The sequence below is a fragment of the Mizuhopecten yessoensis genome, unplaced genomic scaffold, assembly GCF_002113885.1.
Source record: "Mizuhopecten yessoensis strain PY_sf001 unplaced genomic scaffold, ASM211388v2 scaffold1883, whole genome shotgun sequence".
NCBI lineage: Eukaryota > Metazoa > Mollusca > Bivalvia > Pectinida > Pectinidae > Mizuhopecten > Mizuhopecten yessoensis.
This window is the reverse complement of record NW_018404269.1, coordinates 722,562-741,771: the sequence shown is the minus strand read 5'-3', so window position 1 is coordinate 741,771 and position 19,210 is coordinate 722,562. Positions and strand designations below refer to the sequence as shown.

At 38.3% G+C, this 19,210-nt stretch overlaps 2 protein-coding genes across 8 annotated transcripts in view; both read left to right on the top strand.

Annotated features, from left to right (window-relative positions):
- The first annotated feature begins 1,354 nt into the window (after positions 1-1,354).
- Positions 1,355-3,672, top strand: LOC110441679. The gene is made up of 4 exons (XM_021484891.1): positions 1,355-1,583; positions 1,812-2,524; positions 2,723-2,847; positions 3,125-3,672. Exons 1-4 carry the CDS (start codon positions 1,355-1,357, stop codon positions 3,153-3,155), a joined length of 1,098 nt encoding a protein of 365 aa, XP_021340566.1. The 3' UTR covers positions 3,156-3,672.
- A 1,800-nt stretch (positions 3,673-5,472) lies between these two features.
- LOC110442005 (mucin-2-like) overlaps positions 5,473-19,210 on the top strand; it is a 27,149-nt gene continuing 13,411 nt past the window's right edge. The window contains exons 1-12 of one of the 7 annotated variants that reach the window (XM_021485422.1): positions 5,474-5,682; positions 8,374-8,454; positions 9,383-9,471; positions 10,421-10,492; positions 11,123-11,255; positions 13,651-13,748; positions 14,244-14,312; positions 15,182-15,308; positions 15,643-15,801; positions 17,303-17,443; positions 18,405-18,611; positions 19,104-19,210. In XM_021485422.1, coding sequence (XP_021341097.1) covers positions 5,604-5,682; positions 8,374-8,454; positions 9,383-9,471; positions 10,421-10,492; positions 11,123-11,255; positions 13,651-13,748; positions 14,244-14,312; positions 15,182-15,308; positions 15,643-15,801; positions 17,303-17,443; positions 18,405-18,611; positions 19,104-19,210 — 1,362 coding nt within the window. In that variant the 5' untranslated portion in view covers positions 5,474-5,603. Of the gene's footprint in view, positions 5,683-5,731; positions 5,832-8,373; positions 8,455-9,382; positions 9,472-10,420; positions 10,493-11,122; positions 11,256-13,650; positions 13,749-14,243; positions 14,313-15,181; positions 15,309-15,642; positions 15,802-17,302; positions 17,444-18,404; positions 18,612-19,103 lie in introns of those variants that run through there. The other 6 variants (XM_021485439.1, XM_021485387.1, XM_021485398.1 and 3 more) reach the window with 6 other exon arrangements.

Here is a 19,210-nt window from a genome sequence, read left to right as displayed (position 1 = left end):
GGGGGGGGGGAATCATCAAATAATGAAGTTGGCATCACCACGCACGTTTTTCCCTTATTTTTGTGGCACGTGTATGCTATATATGGAAAATATATGTATACCTCTTTACCAGATGCACTGTACCGTGTAGCATACTAATATACATATAATTACCGAGATATATGTTAGTGTGATGAAACACGTGGTGGTATGTTCTGTTTCAATAATATGTCCTGAAATATAAAGTTGTATGTTCTCTTTGACTGTGTTGTGTTACATGTAGTGACATGTTCTATTTGACTGTGTTGTGTTACATGTAGTGACGTGTTCTCTTTGACTGTGTTGTGTTACATGTAGTGACGTGTTCTATTTGACTGTGTTGTGTTACATGTTGTGATATGTTCTCTGTGACTGTGTTGTGTTACATGTAGTGACATGTTCGCTGTGACTGTGTTGTGTTTCATGTAGTGACGTTTTCTCTTTGACTGTGCTGTGTTACATGTAGTTACGTGTTCTCTTTGACTGCGTTGTGTTACATGTAAGGACGTGTTCTATTTGATTGTGTTGTGTTACATGAAGTGACATGTTCTCTGGGACTGTGTTGTGTTATATGTAGTGACGTTTTCTATTTGACTGTGGTGTGGTACATGTAGTGACATGCTCTCTGTGACTGTGTAGTGTTACATTTAGTGGTTTGTTCTCTTTGACTGTGGTGTGGTACATGTAGTGACGTTTTTTCTTTGACTGTGTTGTGTACAGCAATGTCTTGTGCTGTACAGCCGAATCCGTTGCCAGCATTAAGGCTTTTACATGTAGTGACGTGCTCTCTTTGACTGTGTCGTGTTACATGTAGTGGCATGGTCTCTGTGACTGTGTCGTGTTACATGTAGTGCCATGTTCTCTGTGACAGTGTTGTGTTACATGCAGTGACATGTTCTCTGGGACTGTGTTGTGTTATTTGTAGTGACGTGTTCTATTTTGTTGTGTTGTGTTACATGAAGTGACATGTTCTCTGTTACTGTGTTGTGTTACATTTAGTGACATGTTCTCTTTGACTGTGCTGTGTTACATGTAGTGGCATGTTCTATTTGACAGTGTTGTGTTACATGTATTTACATGTTCTATTTGAATGTGTTGTGTTACATTTAGTGACTTGTTCTCTTTGACTGTGCTGTGTTACATGTAGTGCCGTGTTTTCTTTGACTGTGTTGTGTAACATGTAGTCACATGTTCTCTGTGACTGGGTTGTGTTACATGTAGCGACGTGTTCTATTTGACCGTGTTGTGTTACGTGTAGTGACATGTTCGCTGTGACTGTGTTGTCTTACATGTAGTGACATGGTCTCTGTGACTGTGTGGTGTTACATGTAGTGACATGTTCTATTTGACTGTGTTGTGTTACAGCAATGTCTTGTCCTGTACAGCCGAATCCGTTGCCAGCATTAAGGCTTTATCGGGCATCAACGTCGCCTCCGTTTGCGGTGTAACTCAACCATTACTCGTAGGACTGGAAGAAGGCAACTTCGACCGCCTGAGGGAGTTATCGCCCTTTCAACGCCTGCTCTCACGATTTGGGTTCGCAAGTAACCAGAAAACCATCAAGGGTAAGTCCACATTTCTCAAACTTTTCGAGCTTTACTGAAGAAAATAATATTCCCTTACCTGGAGCAATGCTTTTTTGAGGGGAATTTTCTTAAATCAAATAAACTTGTTTTAGTTAAGATACGAAATGAAACCGAAGTCTGCTATTACTCCTCTAGTTCCTATTTTATGACCTACGCTATAATTAGAAATAGCCAGCCGACTGTTACCTTTTGCACTGCCTTTTGTAGACGTTATTGTCCGGGGGACGATGGCACAAGACAGCATTGGACCATTTGTCACCAACCGTCAATGTACCACAATGGCATATGAAGCGTTGATTTACCAAGCCTACCGAGGACTTCCGGAGACATGGACATCTTGGGATGTTGATACCATTCTTCGTCTTGGACACCGACAACATAGTCAGTTCCGATTTGTCGACAGACTCAGTACACACTTGGATGGCAAAGTGGGAGTGTACCAGTTACCCAACATCTACAGGGTACAAACTCTTCCAATGTTTTGTTCGGGTTCCATGACCGGCGATATCTCATTGCTCCGTGGTGTCAAGATCATACATCTGTCTGACACAGACGGGTGTTACCAGTACGAAAGTAAAGAAACGGCCGGCGCAATGTCCGGTGTAGCCCCGGAGTTCCCTGTCTTCATGGCTGAAACATTCACAACGAATACCACAGCAGCAGTCAACATAGTGCTCACTATCGGGGAGGTGTCCATGGCAATCTGGAGGGCAGAAGGCGACACTCGGTTGTGGTTATTTGACAGTCATCGGAGAGGCCCTACAGGAGGCGTTCACATCCTTGGTACTGTGTTTTGCCCCTCTGACCCTGGTGCAGCTCTTGTTCGCTCATTCCCAGACTTAGACTCACTGATGACCCACCTTGTTGAACTGGCTGGAACCAATTTCGTGTATAGCGCCGCATTATTCAGTATTGACGTGGTAAGAACAACTGAATTTATATTGAATAAGCTGTTTTAGAAAAAAGAGCAGTTTATATTTCGTAAGACGTAAAAATGACATTAATGTATAACACGCTTTCGATCACGTCTTTGTTAAACAGAACCACATGAAGAAGATCTTGCTTGATTCATAAAAAAAATAGTATAAAAAATCCCAGTATCGTCTTTCTTTCCTCAGGACCAAGCTGTCTCTTCTAGCACTGAAACCGAAAGACGTCCCATGGGTGTCGGACAAGGAGGCGATCCCGACGCCGGTAACGATTCCACACACCGGGGCAGATTTAGTGGTTTCTCACGATGTTGGTAGGTAGTGTAGACGAGATGTCGGCAGTCAATGGGTCTTCTCCCTTTTTTACCATGAGAATAAACAGACAAATTGAAGCATACCTAACTATACGGATATGACATTTTCCTTAAAACATCTCTGTACAAGTCATGAACACATCATTGTTGTTATTACACACTTGACGCATTGTTTTCCATATCAGTTATAAATTCTAGCAAAAATACGGAGTATGCGTTCTCAAAAACACAACCTAAAGATTGTATCTAAGCATGATCACATTTTTCTATTCAATAGGGGAAAGAAAAAGCAGAAACTTCCTCCTTAGAGGAAAGAATTTTGAGTGGAATGCTGGATACCTTCACATCTGTCGTCAAACTGCTGTATAAAATGGACAGAAATGACCATAAGTCCATTTACGAAAGGAATAAAGGAATGCGTTGACTTATAACTCCGGAGCCTCAATCATACAATCCACGAATAAATGTATGGGGAAATCTTGCCTAACATACCTTGAATACATAGGAACAGCGGGTGGATGGTCCTCCTTGTTAGACGTTTCGGCGCTTATACACGACGTCCTCCAGGGGTGCGCCGACTTGGTTGATCAGAAATATACAGAAAGTACCTAAATCACACTAAGAAATGCGTGGATTGGCCGTACAAGCCCATGGACGAGAATGCTGCACAACGCGTGTATTCCCAAGGAATGTGATGCTACATTCATGTATTATGCACAGTTGTTAAATATATTTCGAAAACATGCTTGCATTTATAAATGGTCCAATTGTACGTTGATCTACTGATTTTATTTGTATTTCGTTAATCTATTTGATCAGTAAATGATGTCAACATTAATGTTTTGTGTATTTACTAATCATCTGATATTCTCCAAAATGGTAAAAGCTGATCTATATGCTTTTTGATCATTGGCCAACAAATATTATTCATCCAAATATAATTAAAAGGCCGACATACAACAACAAGAGATTATCGTAATGTCAACAAAATCATCATTCAAAAACTCAGAATCTATGAAACTAGGAAAAATATGATAATATGAAAAAGGAAACACTTACAAAGAAATCCTTAAAAAGTGCAAAGAAAATACGACCAGGCGTTTAGGAGAGTAAGCTTACTTCATAGACGACACCTTCCATGTAAATCAAGGCAAACTCCAAGTACTGTTACGTCCTCAAAGCGAACACCGGGACAATAACAATGAAACAAGGAGACATACTTAAAGCGAATGGATGTAAAGGTCCCGAAGCTGAATAAGGAAACAACGTAATGCCAAAAGGAGGAGGAAAACACGCCATTTCATTTCCTCGCGTTTACGTTATTTTCTTACTTTTGTTTAGCGGTTTTTTTTCGTTCTGTCGTTTTGTTGTCTTCCGGTTTTAAACATAAGGGGACACAAAATATGTCTTGTTTCATCATTAAAGGTAACGTTGTAAACCAGCGTTTGCCATACGTTAATGATAGTTTGATAACTAGCAAAGGTATGCATCAATATTTTTGGTCGTTGCCGGTTTAATATTGCCAAATCATCAAAATCCAGTCAAAAGTCACTTGTAGACAATGTGTAAAAATACACTTCCAGTTTATATTTATCTCCTTGCCTGCAGATCTGGGATCGAGAGAAAGAATACACTGCTGCTACCCACTGCATGAATCGTAATAGGCGACAAATGTGCGAACCCCCTGCAGAATTCGGGGGTTTGTTTCTGTGCCCTCTACTTGGGGACACAAAAGCGACCAAATACATCAGCTGCACCCATTGCAATGTTTGGAATCTTTATCTTTCTTTCTACTTCTAACTACCATTTATTACCCAGCGCCTTGCTTGGCAACACCTCACTTTTGGCTTTAATGTTGAACGTTTGCCCAGGTGAGGAAGACTATGGGTTCTGTCCCAAGGCCGGGACATAACAAAGTCCCTTAAATGGTAGTTGTTATTCCCTGCTTAACAGTCAGCATCTAGGATAATGGCAACATCTGGTTCACCCGTTGTTAGAATAAAGTGACCGGAACTGTTACATATTATGCCATACACATTTGTTGCTTGTTGAGATAAGAACTGGAAGTAGGCTATTATTGCAAGCGCTTTCTACACATAAATATAATAATTCGTTTGAGAGAATGGGTTAATTTGGCTACTTTCTACTTAATTCATGTAAAAGCGGTTAAATGTATATCTAGCAATAGTATTTAAACATTAGTTTATGGACATGTTTAGAAAAATATATCGACAATGAGAACGAATAGGCGTGGTGAGGTTATATATGTCATTTGTACTGATATACAACGGTCATAAACGTTCCACATAAACGTCCAACAGGCTGTGCTGTCGTAGGTCGGAAACCAGGAAACCAGACCTTAGAATGGAGACACATTTAACATTGTTCCACGTGTCCTTTTGACAATTTTTATTCGGAATAACAAATTAAAAATATATCCTAACCTTTATGTTGGACATTGGAGTGTGTCAATAGCCTGAAATAGAAAACAGGTCACTTGCATGACAGATAAGAATCTACATTCAAGGATCTTCAAATACAGTTCTATTACGTATATTTGTAATTATAAAAAAAAAATCGTATGTTACGCCTCCAAGACATGATTTGTGGTGTAATGATATATTAAATGGTGTCAAATATCTATTGTCAATGTGTTCGACATGAATTTATCACGAATTTGTGTATAGAATACGTCACTGTCCGATTGGAGTTATTACGAACCAGCTGGCGCTGATAAGAAAGCCTTCCTATTCACTATGTTTGATACGTTTCTGTGCGAGAAAACAAAGCTATGTGCGCGACCGAGAAGGCGGGGTGGCTGGCCGCCTGTGGTAGGTACGTCACGTTATATCTAAGGGTAGTATGTCTCACCTACCTCATTTGTGCCAACGTGCAGTGACGTTGGAAGCTTTGAGGTGTTGGTGTACCTTTTGGGTGACAATGAAGTAATTAGGTCAGGGTGTGACGTAACCGGTCGACATACAGTGAGTAGATTAGATTACGTTTAACTTAACGGAAACATTCCCAGCTGTAAAGAAATATCATAAACTCAAAACATTGAAAATTTTGAAAATAATTCATTTTAAAACGGGGGATATTCAATGGCAATATCAACAAAATATGAATTAAATAAGTTAATATGTTGGGAATGATGGATCAGGAGATCAAAAACAAAGATGTAACATATATGATTAATTAACGAGTTCAACTCAGAAAATAGTCATGTTCAAATAATGAAGGAAGAACATTTGGTAACCCTTTTCCAGATTTCATTATGATTGATATTTACATGTAAATATAAACTGAATAGCCTGATTGTCGGAAAACTCCGCATTGCTAAGGGATTCTATTTTATTTTGCGACAAAAAATATTCACCGATCCATATTATTGCCTTGTAGAAATTTGTCGATTTCCGTTCCTGCTCATTCATTAATTCTATCGTATTTACCTAATGACACAATCTTTACATTTTAGTGTTGCCCACCAACACAACCTCATCATTTAACTTTAAACAACTGACATTGCCTCACCATTGCAGTTCTCACGATAAACAGAACCTCATCATTTCAGTTTTATCCACTGACCCAACCTCACAACCTAAGTGCTAACCACTGATACACCCTCAACGTGTCAGTGCTAACTACTGACACAACCTCATCATTTAACTTTTAACAACTGACATTGCCTCACCATTGCAGTTCTCACGATAAACAGAACCTCATCATTTCAGTTTTATCCACTTACCCAACCTCACAACCTAAGTGCTAACCACTGATACACCCTCAACGTGTCAGTGCTAACTACTGACACAACCTCATCATTATACTTTTAATAACTGACATTGCCTCACCATTGCAGTTCTAACGATAAACAGAACCTCATCATTTCAGTTTTATCCACTGACACAACCTCACAATTTAAGTGCTAACCACTGATACACCCTCAACGTTTCAGTGCTAACTACTGAAAAACCCTCAACGTTTCAGTGCGAACCACTGATACAGCCTCATCGTTTCAGTGCTAACTTCTGATACACCCTCAACGTTTCAGTGCGAACCACTGATACACCGTCAACGTTTCAGTGCTAACTACTGATACACCCTCAACGTTTCAGTGCTAACTACTGACACAACCTCACCATTTCACTGCTTACCACTGATACACCTTCACCATTTCAGTGCGAACTACTGACACAACCTCACAACTTAAGTGCTAACCACTGATACACCCTCACCATTTCAGTGCTTACTACTGATTCACCCTCAACGTTTCAGTGCTAACCACTGATACACCCTCAACGTTTCAGTGCTAACTTCTGATAATCCCTCAACGTTTCAGTGCTTACTTCTGATGCACCCTCAACGTTTCAGTGCTAACTACTGATACACCCTCAACGTTTCAGTGCTAACCACTGATACACCCTCAACGTTTCAGTGCTTACTACTGATACACCCTCAACGTTTCAGTGCGAACTAATGACACAACCTCACCATTTCACTGCTTACCACTGATACACCCTCACCATTTCAGTGCTTACTACTGATTCACCCTCAACGTTTCAGTGCTAACCACTGATACACCCTCACCATTTCAGTGCTAACCACTGATACACCCTCAACGTTTCAGTGCTAACTACTGATACACCCCCAACGTTTCAGTGCTAATTACTGACACAACCTCACCATTTCACTGCTTACCACTGATTCACCCTCACTATTTCAGTGCTAACTACGGACACAGCCTTACGACTTAAGTGCTAACCACTTATTCACCCTTACCATTTCAGTGCTAACTACTGGTACACCCTCACCATTTCAGTGCTAACTACTGACACAACCACGCCATTTCAGTGATTACCACTGATTCACCCTCACCATTTCAGTGCTAACTACTGGTACACCCTCCCCATTTCAGTGCTAACTACTGACACAACAACGCCATTTCAGTGCTTACCACTGATTCCCCCTCCCCATTTCAGTGCTAACTACTGACACAACCTCGCCATTTCAGTGCTTACCACTGATTCACCCTCACCATTTCAGTGCTAACTACTGCCACAACCACGCCATTTCAGTGCTTACCACTGATTCACCCTCACCATTTCAGTGCTAACTACTGACTCAACCTCACCATTGCAGTGCTTACTACGGACACAGCCTCACGACTAAAGTGCTAACCACTTATTCACCCTCACCATTTCAGTGCTTACCACTGATACACCCTCATCATTTCAGTGCTAACTACTGATACACCCTCACCATTGCAGTGCTTACCACTGATTCACCCTCACCATTTCAGTGCTAACTACTGACACAACCTCACAACCAAAGTGTTAGCCACTGATACACACTTCCCATTGCAGTGCTAACCACTGACACAACTTTTAAACAACTTAAAGTGTTAACCACTGACATAAAAACACCAATTCAGTGCTAACTACTGACACTACTTAACATTGCAATGCTTACCACTAACACAAACTCACCATTTTGTTTTTAACCACTGCTACACCCTCGCCATTTCAGTGTTAAGTCTACTATGCTGGGCTCTCCTTCCCGTCGATGTGAATGGCGTAACTCAGTCAACGCAAAACGTTAGTAGCTCAGGTAAGATACACCGTTCGCCATTCTCTCAGTCCATGTTGGGTTCAATCAAATCCAAAACATTAACACTCATTATATTTGACTTATTCGAAATCTACAAGTTTGTTCAAAACCTGTAGCGCAGATTGCCCATCTTGCTTTGCGACGACGTTCTGACACTATCACAACAGTTCCTAAGGTAACTGTCAGTATACATCTATCTGCATCACCAACTATTGCATCATGCAGAGAAAACGTTTTGAACGGAGTAAAACAAGCAAATTCTGACTTAATTTGTTGTCATAACTTTAACTGCTTCATCAACAAAGAGTATTACAAGAGAGTAGTTAATATAGACCACTCCTAAGTGTTAAATTAAGGTATACATAACGACTCCCTATTGCTCACTTTCAACAGACAATCTTCTTAATGCTAATGAAGTATGTGAATGGTTGGTATTTTGTTTTCTAAAGGTTTGAACTATATACAGGTGTGTTAAAAACAAACAAACAAAACAATAATAAAACCAATTCAGTTATATTTTAGTTCACTTTCCAATTTATAGCAGATATATATATGTATTGATATAAGATATGATGCAATAAATCTTTCAATATAACCAACACAGAATGGCTTACTGATTCAATCACTGTATACCGGGAAACTATCGCCCAGTCAGCTTTCGCCCTTCGCCGGTAAAATCCATATTCGCCTAGTGTTAATATCGCCCTTCACATTGAGTTGCTATTTTAATTTTGTTGTTTTAATAACTTCACTGTGATGATAAATTCTCCCTCATTATGGAGGGCGAAAATCTGCAGCAAAATTTCACAATACAATACTATATGGATATCATTAAGTACAAGAAATCTTTTCCAGTGGTCAGTCTTTAGCACACGTATGCAGTGATTGTTAAGATGTTCTTTAACAAAAATAGCATTTTATATTTTAGCCCTCCATGACCATTACCGGTGTATGTATTGTCATAAGGCTGAACACATAATCGACTGCCTTGATGTTATTACATGCGCACCACACGAGGTAAGGATGTGTTATCACAGTACAAAATGTTGTCATATACTGTGCAGTCAGTTATTTTCGTGGGGCCGGAATATCATGGTTTCCCCACAAAACATCATTTCGTGGGTACATTAATTCGTGGATTACGAGTATCCATTCAAACGGAAAATTGCTTAATGTCAAACTTGTAATAACTTCGAGGACCTAGGATTAAAATTATCAACGAAATCAACGAAATTAAAAAGTCAACGAAAATTAGTGATTTCTCAGAAACAAACTGTTTTACACGAAACGGCGTCAATATCCTTTTCACAGTATAGACAAATGACAAAATTATGTTATGCCTTAGTGATGTCAATTAAGTTATGCATTTGTATCAATAAACGTATATTTTTGTCGTTAAAATTAAATTTAAAGATAGGGGGATGTGTCAATGCTGCCTTGGAGTGTAGAATGTGGGTTAGTACCGAGACTTGCCTAAGTTCTGAGCTCTGAGCCCCAATTCCACATTTGTACTCCAGACTGTAGTATTTCCATATCCCCAATACCTAAATTTTGATTGATTCTATTTTCCAACTCTTTTTCTAAGAAAAGTCGTAAAATAAAAGGTAGCACTGCGAATGCAATAAAACAGCAGATTTCAAAGTGCAATTCAGAAATAAGGCTGATATAATCCTGGACACTGGAATTTATTTTACACGTTGTCTACATGGGACACACGAATCTCGAGGTGGGAACATGCTGTCAAGAAGTCGATAAACGTGTAGTTGTCAATGACGTTCTCGTGGTTAAATTATACTGGTGTCAATACATTTATTATTTTGTCCATGGAGTTACCATCTGTTCTCTTTCAAATCCAGATTTGTGATAAATATATTACCTTGTATCTCCTTTCAAACAACTTATAATATGCAATAAAACTGAATAATGTTTTGTTTTGCTTTGTTTGTAATACTGTACTTAACTCTAGGTATGCTACATTGAAAAGGAGGTGCTAGCCAGTGGATGGCCAGTCATCAATGCAGGTTGTCGCTCTCGCCATGTAAGTTTATTAATTCTGTGATGGAATTTTAGCAATGTTGAATCAGATATTTTCGTTGAGCCCATATTTCTCGGTTCCCCGAAAAAAACCCACTAAAGGATGGGTTTATGAATTCGTGGATTGCTCATACGGAGAATGGCTTTATATCTAACTTGAACTTGTTTGCCAATTGTTGAAACTGACATCAACAAGTCAACGTTACTATTTTTGGCCTTTGCGGGGAAATTTCCGTCGACATTAACCAGAACAACAACCATTTATTGTCATAAACTATTTATTATCGTCATAATAAAATTTGTATTGCCCTTGCAGTAGGGAATCCCGATTCTTTGTTTCTATGAGGTTAATCATGCTCTTCAGAATGTCGAAACATGTAAATATATATATATATATGAATAAATCAAAAAACAATAATACAGTAGTAGAAATGATCAGGTTGACGCACCATAGTTGTCGTCTGCTTCCGTCTTTCGGAACTAGGTTGTGCCACCTCTTACCAATTTTTCTAGAGAGGATCCGAATAAGGAAAATATGATCGGGGAAACCTGAGCGCGTGAGTATCATTCAATCAGACAAGCTGTTATAAAAATGAGGTGTAAGAATATGTATGTATACTTGTGTATCCCACAGACTTGTAATCTGAAGACGTGTTTCGGGGAGTCTATGCACGGGTACGCCCATGCGGTCAATAAGCGATCCACATTATCCTGTCATCATTGTTGTGAGGGAGAGTTCTGCAATCTGTATGGCTGCCCCGATAGTGGTAAACAGACTGTCATACTTTTTATTCCTTACTGGTTATCATACATAGTCACAAGTATACATAATATTGTTCTTTTTTTACCAAATTCATCAGCAAAGCAGTTGCCACTACACAAGGAAAAGCATCACAAGGAATGTCACCAACAGATTCGTCTTATCATTTACTTGACGAGATAACGTGATAATGTATTTGCATATAAATATTCAGAATCGTTGTTTCTTGGGATATTATTTGGTATTCAGAAGAACGCTTTAACATTGTTTCATAACACAATGTGTTCTTGTACATACATTCAAACTTGTTATTTTAAAGAACATCATATCTTATTGTATAAAGTTATTCGTAGTTGATGTTTCAGATGACATGGTGATGTTAATGTGTACATATATTCAGACTTGTTGCTTCAGAGGACCTAATGGTTGATTGTGTACAGATATTCAGACTTGTTGCTTCAGAGGACCTAATGGTTCCATTGTGTACATATATTCAGACTTGTTGCTTCAGAGGGCATGATGGTTCCATTGTGTACAGATATTTAGACTTGTTGCTTCAGAGGACCTAATGGTTCCATTCATTGTGTACAGATATTCAGACTAGTTGCTTCAGAGGACCTAATGGTTCATTGTGTATAGATATTCAGACTTGTTGCTTCAGAGGACATGATGGTTCCATCGTGTACAGATATTCAGACTTGTTGCTTCAGAGGACATAATGGTTCCATTGTGTACAGATATTCAGACTTGTTGCTTCAGAGGACATGATGGTTCCATTGTGTACAGATATTTAGACTTGTTGCTTCAGAGGACCTAATGGTTCCATTCATTGTGTACAGATATTCAACCTTGTTGCTTCAGAGGACCTAATGGTTCATTGTGTATAGATATTCGGACTTGTTGCTTCAGAGGACATGATGGTTATATTGTGTACAGATATTCAGACTTGTTGATTCAGAGGACATAATGGTTCCATTGTGTACAGATATTCAGATTTGTTGCTTCAGAGGACATAATGGTTCCAATGTGTACAGATATTCAGACTTGTTGCTTTAGAGGACCTAATGGTTCCATTGTGTACATATATTCAGACTTGTTGCTTCAGAGGACATGATTGTTCCATTGTGTACAGATATTCAGACTTGTTACTTCAGAGGACATCATGGTTCCATTGTGTATAGATATTCAGACTTGTTGATTCAGAGGACATAATGGTTCCATTGTGTATAGATATTCTGACTTGTTGCTTCAGAGGACCTAATGGCTCCATTGTGTATAGATATTCAGACTTGTCTAATGGTTCCATTCATTGTGTACAGATATTCAACCTTGTTGCTTCAGAGGACCTAATAGTTCCATTGTGTACAGATATTCAGACTTGTTACTTCAGAGGACATCATGGTTCCATTGTGTACAGATATTCAGACTTCTTGCTTCAGAGGACATAATGGTTCATTGTGTATAGAGATTCAGACTTGTTGCTTCAGAGGACATAATGGTTACATTGTGTATAGATATTCAGACTTGTTGATTCAGAGGACATAATGGTTCCATTGTGTACAGATATTCGGACTTGTTGCTTCAGAGGACATGATGGTTTCATTGTGTACAGATATTCAGATTTGTTGCTTCAGAGGACATAATGGTTCATTGTGTACAGATATTCAGACTTGTTGATTCAGAGGACATAATGGTTCCATTGTGGACAGATATTCAGACTTGTTGCTTCAGAGGACATGATTGTTCCATTGTGTACAGATATTCAGACTTGTTACTTCAGAGGACATCATGGTTCCATTGTGTATAGATATTCAGCCTTGTTGCTTCAGAGGACCTAATGGTTGATTGTGTACAGATATTCAGACTTGTTGCTTTAGAGGACCTAATGGTTCCATTGTGTACATATATTCAGACTTGTTGCTTCAGAGGACGTGATGGTTCCATTGTGTACAGATATTCAGACTTGTTGCTTCAGAGGACGTGATGGTTCATTGTGTATAGATATTCAGACTTGTTGCTTCAGAGGACATCATGGTTCCATTGTGTATAGATATTGAGACTTGTTGCTTCAGAGGACCTAATGGTTCCATTGTGTACAGATATTCAGACTTGTTGCTTCAGAGGACATGATGGTTCCATTGTGTACAGATATTCAGACTTGTTACTTCAGAGGACATCATGGTTCCATTGTGTATAGATATTCAGACTTGTTGCTTCAGAGGACCTAATGGTTCCATTGTGGATAGATATTCAGACTTGTTGCTTCAGAGTACATGATGGTTCCATTGTGTACAGATATTCAGACTTGTTGCCTCAGAGGACCTAATGGTTCCATTGTGTATAGATATTCAGACTTGTTGCTTCAGAGGACATGATGGTTTCGTTGTGTACATATTTTTCAGAGGACATGAGTGTGTTACCGTCTACCCGATGTATGGCCTGTGATGCCGTGAAAGATCCCGTCCTCTGTGACAAATTGATTAACTGTCCATACTCACAGGTGAGTCAATTACCCATTCACATAAGTGCTAACTACCTCACATGCACGTGAATATTGGATTTCACAAATTTATAATCTTTGGTGGAAGAGAATCCCTCTTCTATAGATCTGGGTTTGTATTTACACTGCACCTATCCTCGTTTGAATATTTTATTCATTTCGCTGTTAATTTTGGTATATAGGCTCATCACTCTATATGACAGAAGACTTCGTTTATTGTAAAACTAAGAAGGCTGTCTCGTGTGCAATCTGCGGCACTACCATTTAGTTAGCTGTTCCAGAGGCATATAAATGAGTTGAAGACATTCGCAACGTGTTTAATTATTCTTTTAGTTACTTACCGTCTCAAAAGTCAACACACACGTAAAACACCAAACGACACGTGATGGGTAAAACATTAACTCATAGCTATTCATCCGCACAGAACGACCGAATCAAATCATGTTAATCTTCATTATATTCCGGGATTTATAATGTCAACATTATTTTTCGCAGCAATGTGTATCGTATGGGGTGTTTCATGCTGGTGGCCTGCGATTTGAATTAGGATGCGAAGAAACATCGGTAAGATTATATCCTACATATTCTTTATTACCGGTATTGTACATTTACTTTGTAATTGGTATTGTATATCACATTTGTAACTGGTATTATACATTTAGTTTGTAATTGACATTTACATCAAATTTGTAATTGATATAGAACTAGATGTAATTGGTATTGCATATCTAGTAAGCATTTGGTATTATATTTCAAATTTGTAATTCGTATTGTAAATCTAGTAGGTGACGTTTATAGCACATCCAAGGTGCAATCGGTAATATACATTCCTGTATGTTATTGTTTGTTGTCTAATATCATTAGGATTCAGTGTGTGATTTGCAATTCATTTGGTATGGAATCTGAAATAATTTTGACATTGGTTTAAAATTGCTTTCTATGGATGAGTTAAGTTTGTACAAGAATGAAGATGACGTCATAATATTTGTCGTAGAATAAAAGTATAGAAGGGAAAGAAGACAATTTAAAATTATTGTTGCATGACACAAAGATTGCATTCAATTAGCAGAAACAAGCAGCAGAAACGAAATTTGTTGACGGATGAGCAGAGAGACAAGATGACGTCATATCATGTATGTTTTGCTGTAGAATAAAAGTAGTAAAAGAAAAGAAAAGTATGGCTATGGGTGCCGCAAATCTGTGTAGGTGTTTTTATTTATCCCGTAAGCAGAGGACACAGAAGAACAACTCCGATTCTGTATTTAGCCGACGTTTGTATAGCCGTCCCCTATGGTGAGTCTGACATTAGTCGCTTACTGTAATTGGCGTGTAGTGGTTTAATTCTTTTCCCAAACAGACAGGGCACTCATATACAACTAGCACAACCTCTATGATTGTAAATAAAAACAAGTATGATATTTCATTCATTACAGTACTGCGGTGCTTTTAAAAACAACAGCAACGTAAAACGTGACGTAACTCACCATGTCGGTGAGATCGACCTTGCCTCCACGTGCTGTGATACACATTTATGCAACCGGAACTGGCCACCACAAGATCGTAAGTGTCGTTTTTATGCAGAAGAAGCTGAAAACATTGCAATTGTTATTTGTGAACCATCATTACTCTCAGTGATGCTTCAGCGATTAATGTAACATTATTCCTTGTTTCGTGGACAACTCAACGATTATATTTGATCTTCTTCTTTTTTTAATTGCAATGGAGTAGAACAATTGTGTGTCTTAATACTAGTAAGTAGTGTACTATGTTCTACTCGAATTTCTCTGTTGTACATACACCGCCAGCCTAAAGAAGCTTAAAAAGGCAGAAAGGCCTAGCAGTTAGTCTTGTGTACTTGTTGTTTTATCATATACATATGTATAAATCTTTGCAGAGCCGCCACCAAAGGTCATTTCAGGGTTCACCTGTCACCATCAGACGGAACGTCCCTTGCTGTCTACAATTATTGGATTGAGTTCTACACCCCCCACAGTGACGTCAGGAGGGCCATCTCGCTCACCTACTACACATGGACCTATCACTTCCGCACCTAGTAAATACTTATTTTATCAATGTCTCTTTGGTGAATAATCTAAATCATAATGCACGACTTCATTGTCCGAAGCGCTTGCTTAGGATTTGTCTTCAGTTAATAGAGTTGAACATTAAGTTCACTGTGCCTTTGCACAATATGTCACTCTGATTTAAGCTTATCTAACACTTCATACAGAGCTTTTGTAGTGTATTTATTTATTTTCGGAATCCCTCAAAATTCATTGATACAAACAGAAAACAACCTTCTACCATTGTCCTAAGCTTTAAATTACCAAATAGCATAGAGAGCCTGTAGGAATTTGACTAGTATCTTTAAATTGTTAAAATAAGAATTATTACATTTTTGCCAGAGAAATATCGGATTCTATCAACTTGATAAAACTGATATCTTTCACACTGTGGCAAATATCAAAAGTGAAAATATCATTTTTTGGTATTGACCAATCATAACGGTATCTTCTATTCGCTGCATTGAAAGGCAACGATTTTTTTGTTCAGATTCAAATGAAGCGACGATATAATAAGTGGTTGTTATGGCAAATGTTTGTTGGCACTTAAGTATTTACATAAATATGCAATTAATAATATTTTTATAAGCAATCATACCAGAAAAAAGCAGAAAACGTCGGAATTGCGTTGAGTATCCAATTCAAAATGGCGTGCAGCCATGTTGTCAAGCGTTACGTCACTAAAATATGGCGCTAATAAGTACGCTATTACATTTTTTATGTTTTATACTTTAAACATGTAATAGATAAAAAAAAAAGTTAATGGTGTCTTCAGTAATAACCAATATATTTCACGAGCGTGGCTAAAATTTCAATATTTTTCACTCGTGCTGCATTTTCAAAATATTAGCCACACTCGTAAAATAAATTTATTATTACTGAAGACACCAGTATATATCATCTATTAACTCTATCTGGCTTTCTGCGTCGACAAACTTAAGTTTTAAATATATGTTTCTTTACTTCGTATTTCTAATATTAATCTCAAGTAACAAAGTTGTTGATTCTGCTGGTTGACCATTAGTCCCCGAGGTTTAATTATCAATTCTATTTTAAGAATTATCTGTCGTAGCAAGGAGTTGTACTATTTCAACGTTATGATTTACATGCACTATTTCAATCTGGCTGTATTTGTACACATATTTCGGTACACTGAGGACATGCGTTTTTTTTCTATTTGTTTGACCTGAAATGCCACTGTCGCCTAATGAAAGAAATGGCCATAGTGCGTATCAGTACAATGTTAACTTCGTTTGGCTTTCTGAGTCGACAAACCAAATTCTTAATTATGTTCTTCCTTGTACTTCGGTCGTATTTCCAGTATTTATTCCAGTAGACACTTTCAGATGTACCTATCTGAAAACGCTGCATTGTGATGTGACCAAACTCAATGAAAATAAGCCTTTCCAACGTCTTTTATCACTGTTTTATTATAAAGACGTTGGTTGTTACTTACACCGTCCCTGATGATTCAATGCGATTGAATTTCAGACATAACCATTCCGACATCAGAAAACTGCAAAGACAGAGCTACAGAGAGCAACTGTAAACTTCTCAACATAACCAGCCAACTGTGTGATACCATATCCCTGACGTCGGTATACTACTGTGTCAAATTCTGCGGCTTCTGTAGTACGTATTATACCTGTTACTGGCTTTTGTAGTACGTATGATACCTGTTACTGGCTTCTGTAGTACGTATTATACCTGTTACTGGCTTTTGTAGTACGTATCATACCTGTTACTGGCTTCTGTAGTACGTATCATAGCTGTAACTGGCTTCTGTAGTACGTATTATACCTGTTACTGGCTTCTGTAGTACGTATCATAGCTGTAACTGGCTTCTGTAGTACGTATTATACCTGTTCCTGGCTTCTGTAGTACGTATTATATCTGTAACTGGCTTCTGTAGTACGAATTATACCTGTAACTGGCTTCTGTAGAACGTATTATACCTGTTACTGGCTTCTGTAGTACGTATTATACATGTTACTGGCTTCTGTAGTACGTATTATACCTGTTCCTGGCTTCTGTAGTACGTATTATACATGTTACTGATCAAGTCAGTGAGTAAATTAACATGTAACATGATATATCATATTATCACAATTTGAATTATCACAAGTAGATTGATTCTTGCACACCATCGTATACGTATATGCCATTTAAACTAACAGCATTTTTGTTGTGGCCAAATCATTAAGTATTGTGAAACCACTAATTTTCGTGGATCTTTTTTGTTTCGTTGATTTCGTTGGTAAGCTTCATCCACGAATTCAAAGGAACACGATGCAAAGTTTGACATAAAGCCATTCTCGGTATGAGTAGGTACTCGTAATCAACGACTTAATGCATCCAGGAAAGATATAAACCTTTTACGGTCTTTTCGGGAAAAACTAATTTCGTAGTACGTTAACGTTATCGTCTTTACCTTTGTTGATATAAAATAACATTTCCAGAGTATCGTTAAAAAATGTTTCATGTTTACATAAATGTTAAAAAGGATCTAATTTAATGAAATAAACACATTACAGTAAAAGCAACGAAATACCGGAATTTGTCAATAGATTAATTCATGTATGTTTCAACACAGGTCCGTTTCCAACAGCAGCACATATGATCTCAACGATCCCAACGATCCCAGTGTCAGGCAGCAGGCCAACTCCCTCAACACCGGTCTCGCATGCTACACAAGCGACGCCTGTCTCCTCCAGAACTTCTTCAGCACCAACGACACAGAAATCTACTCTAGAGCCATCTCACTCACCTAGCACAGCTGGACCTGCTACTTCCTCACCAAGTATTTATTTATTTTATTTCTTTTTCTTGCCTCAATAAAACCAAATCTAATGATTGGTTTCTTTGCCTGAATTGCTAACGTGATCTTTCTGTTCAGTCCAACGTTAGGGTTACGTTTTTAGTGTACACAATGATTAAAACTCAATATATACTTGGTATTGCTCTTTGGAATCCTCAAAGAGATCACGTAAAAATGGAAAGTCTTCATCACTTCAAGGTCAGGCATAACAATGTAGTTACAGCGTATATATTAAGGACGTCTCATCCGATTAAATCATACATGGAGCTAATATTCTCGGGGGAAATTGACTTGTATCTTTAGATGCTTCCAGAGTATCTGCAAAACACTGCATTGTGGTGTGACATAAAATAGAAATAATTCATTCGAACAAGCAAGAGTTTGCGTGTGCGGTAATTTTGATATTGTTTAGTTTAGTATAATGAAGTCGGTTGTCATTTATTCCGGCTCTGATGATGGATGGTCTTGTTACAGACATAACCATACCCTCAGCAGAAAACTGCACAGACAGAGGTGTAGAGAGTGCCTGTGATTATCTTAACAAAACTACCCAGCTGTGTGATACCATAACCATAACGTCA

Coding starts and splice junctions, on each gene's coding strand:
- LOC110441679 (XM_021484891.1), top strand. CDS start 1,355: ATGTTCTATTTGACTGTGTTGTGTTACAGCAATGTCTTGTCCTGTACA. Junction 1,584..1,811: donor TAACCAGAAAACCATCAAGG/GTAAGTCCACAT, acceptor TGCCTTTTGTAG/ACGTTATTGTCCGGGGGACG. Junction 2,525..2,722: donor CATTATTCAGTATTGACGTG/GTAAGAACAACT, acceptor TTCTTTCCTCAG/GACCAAGCTGTCTCTTCTAG.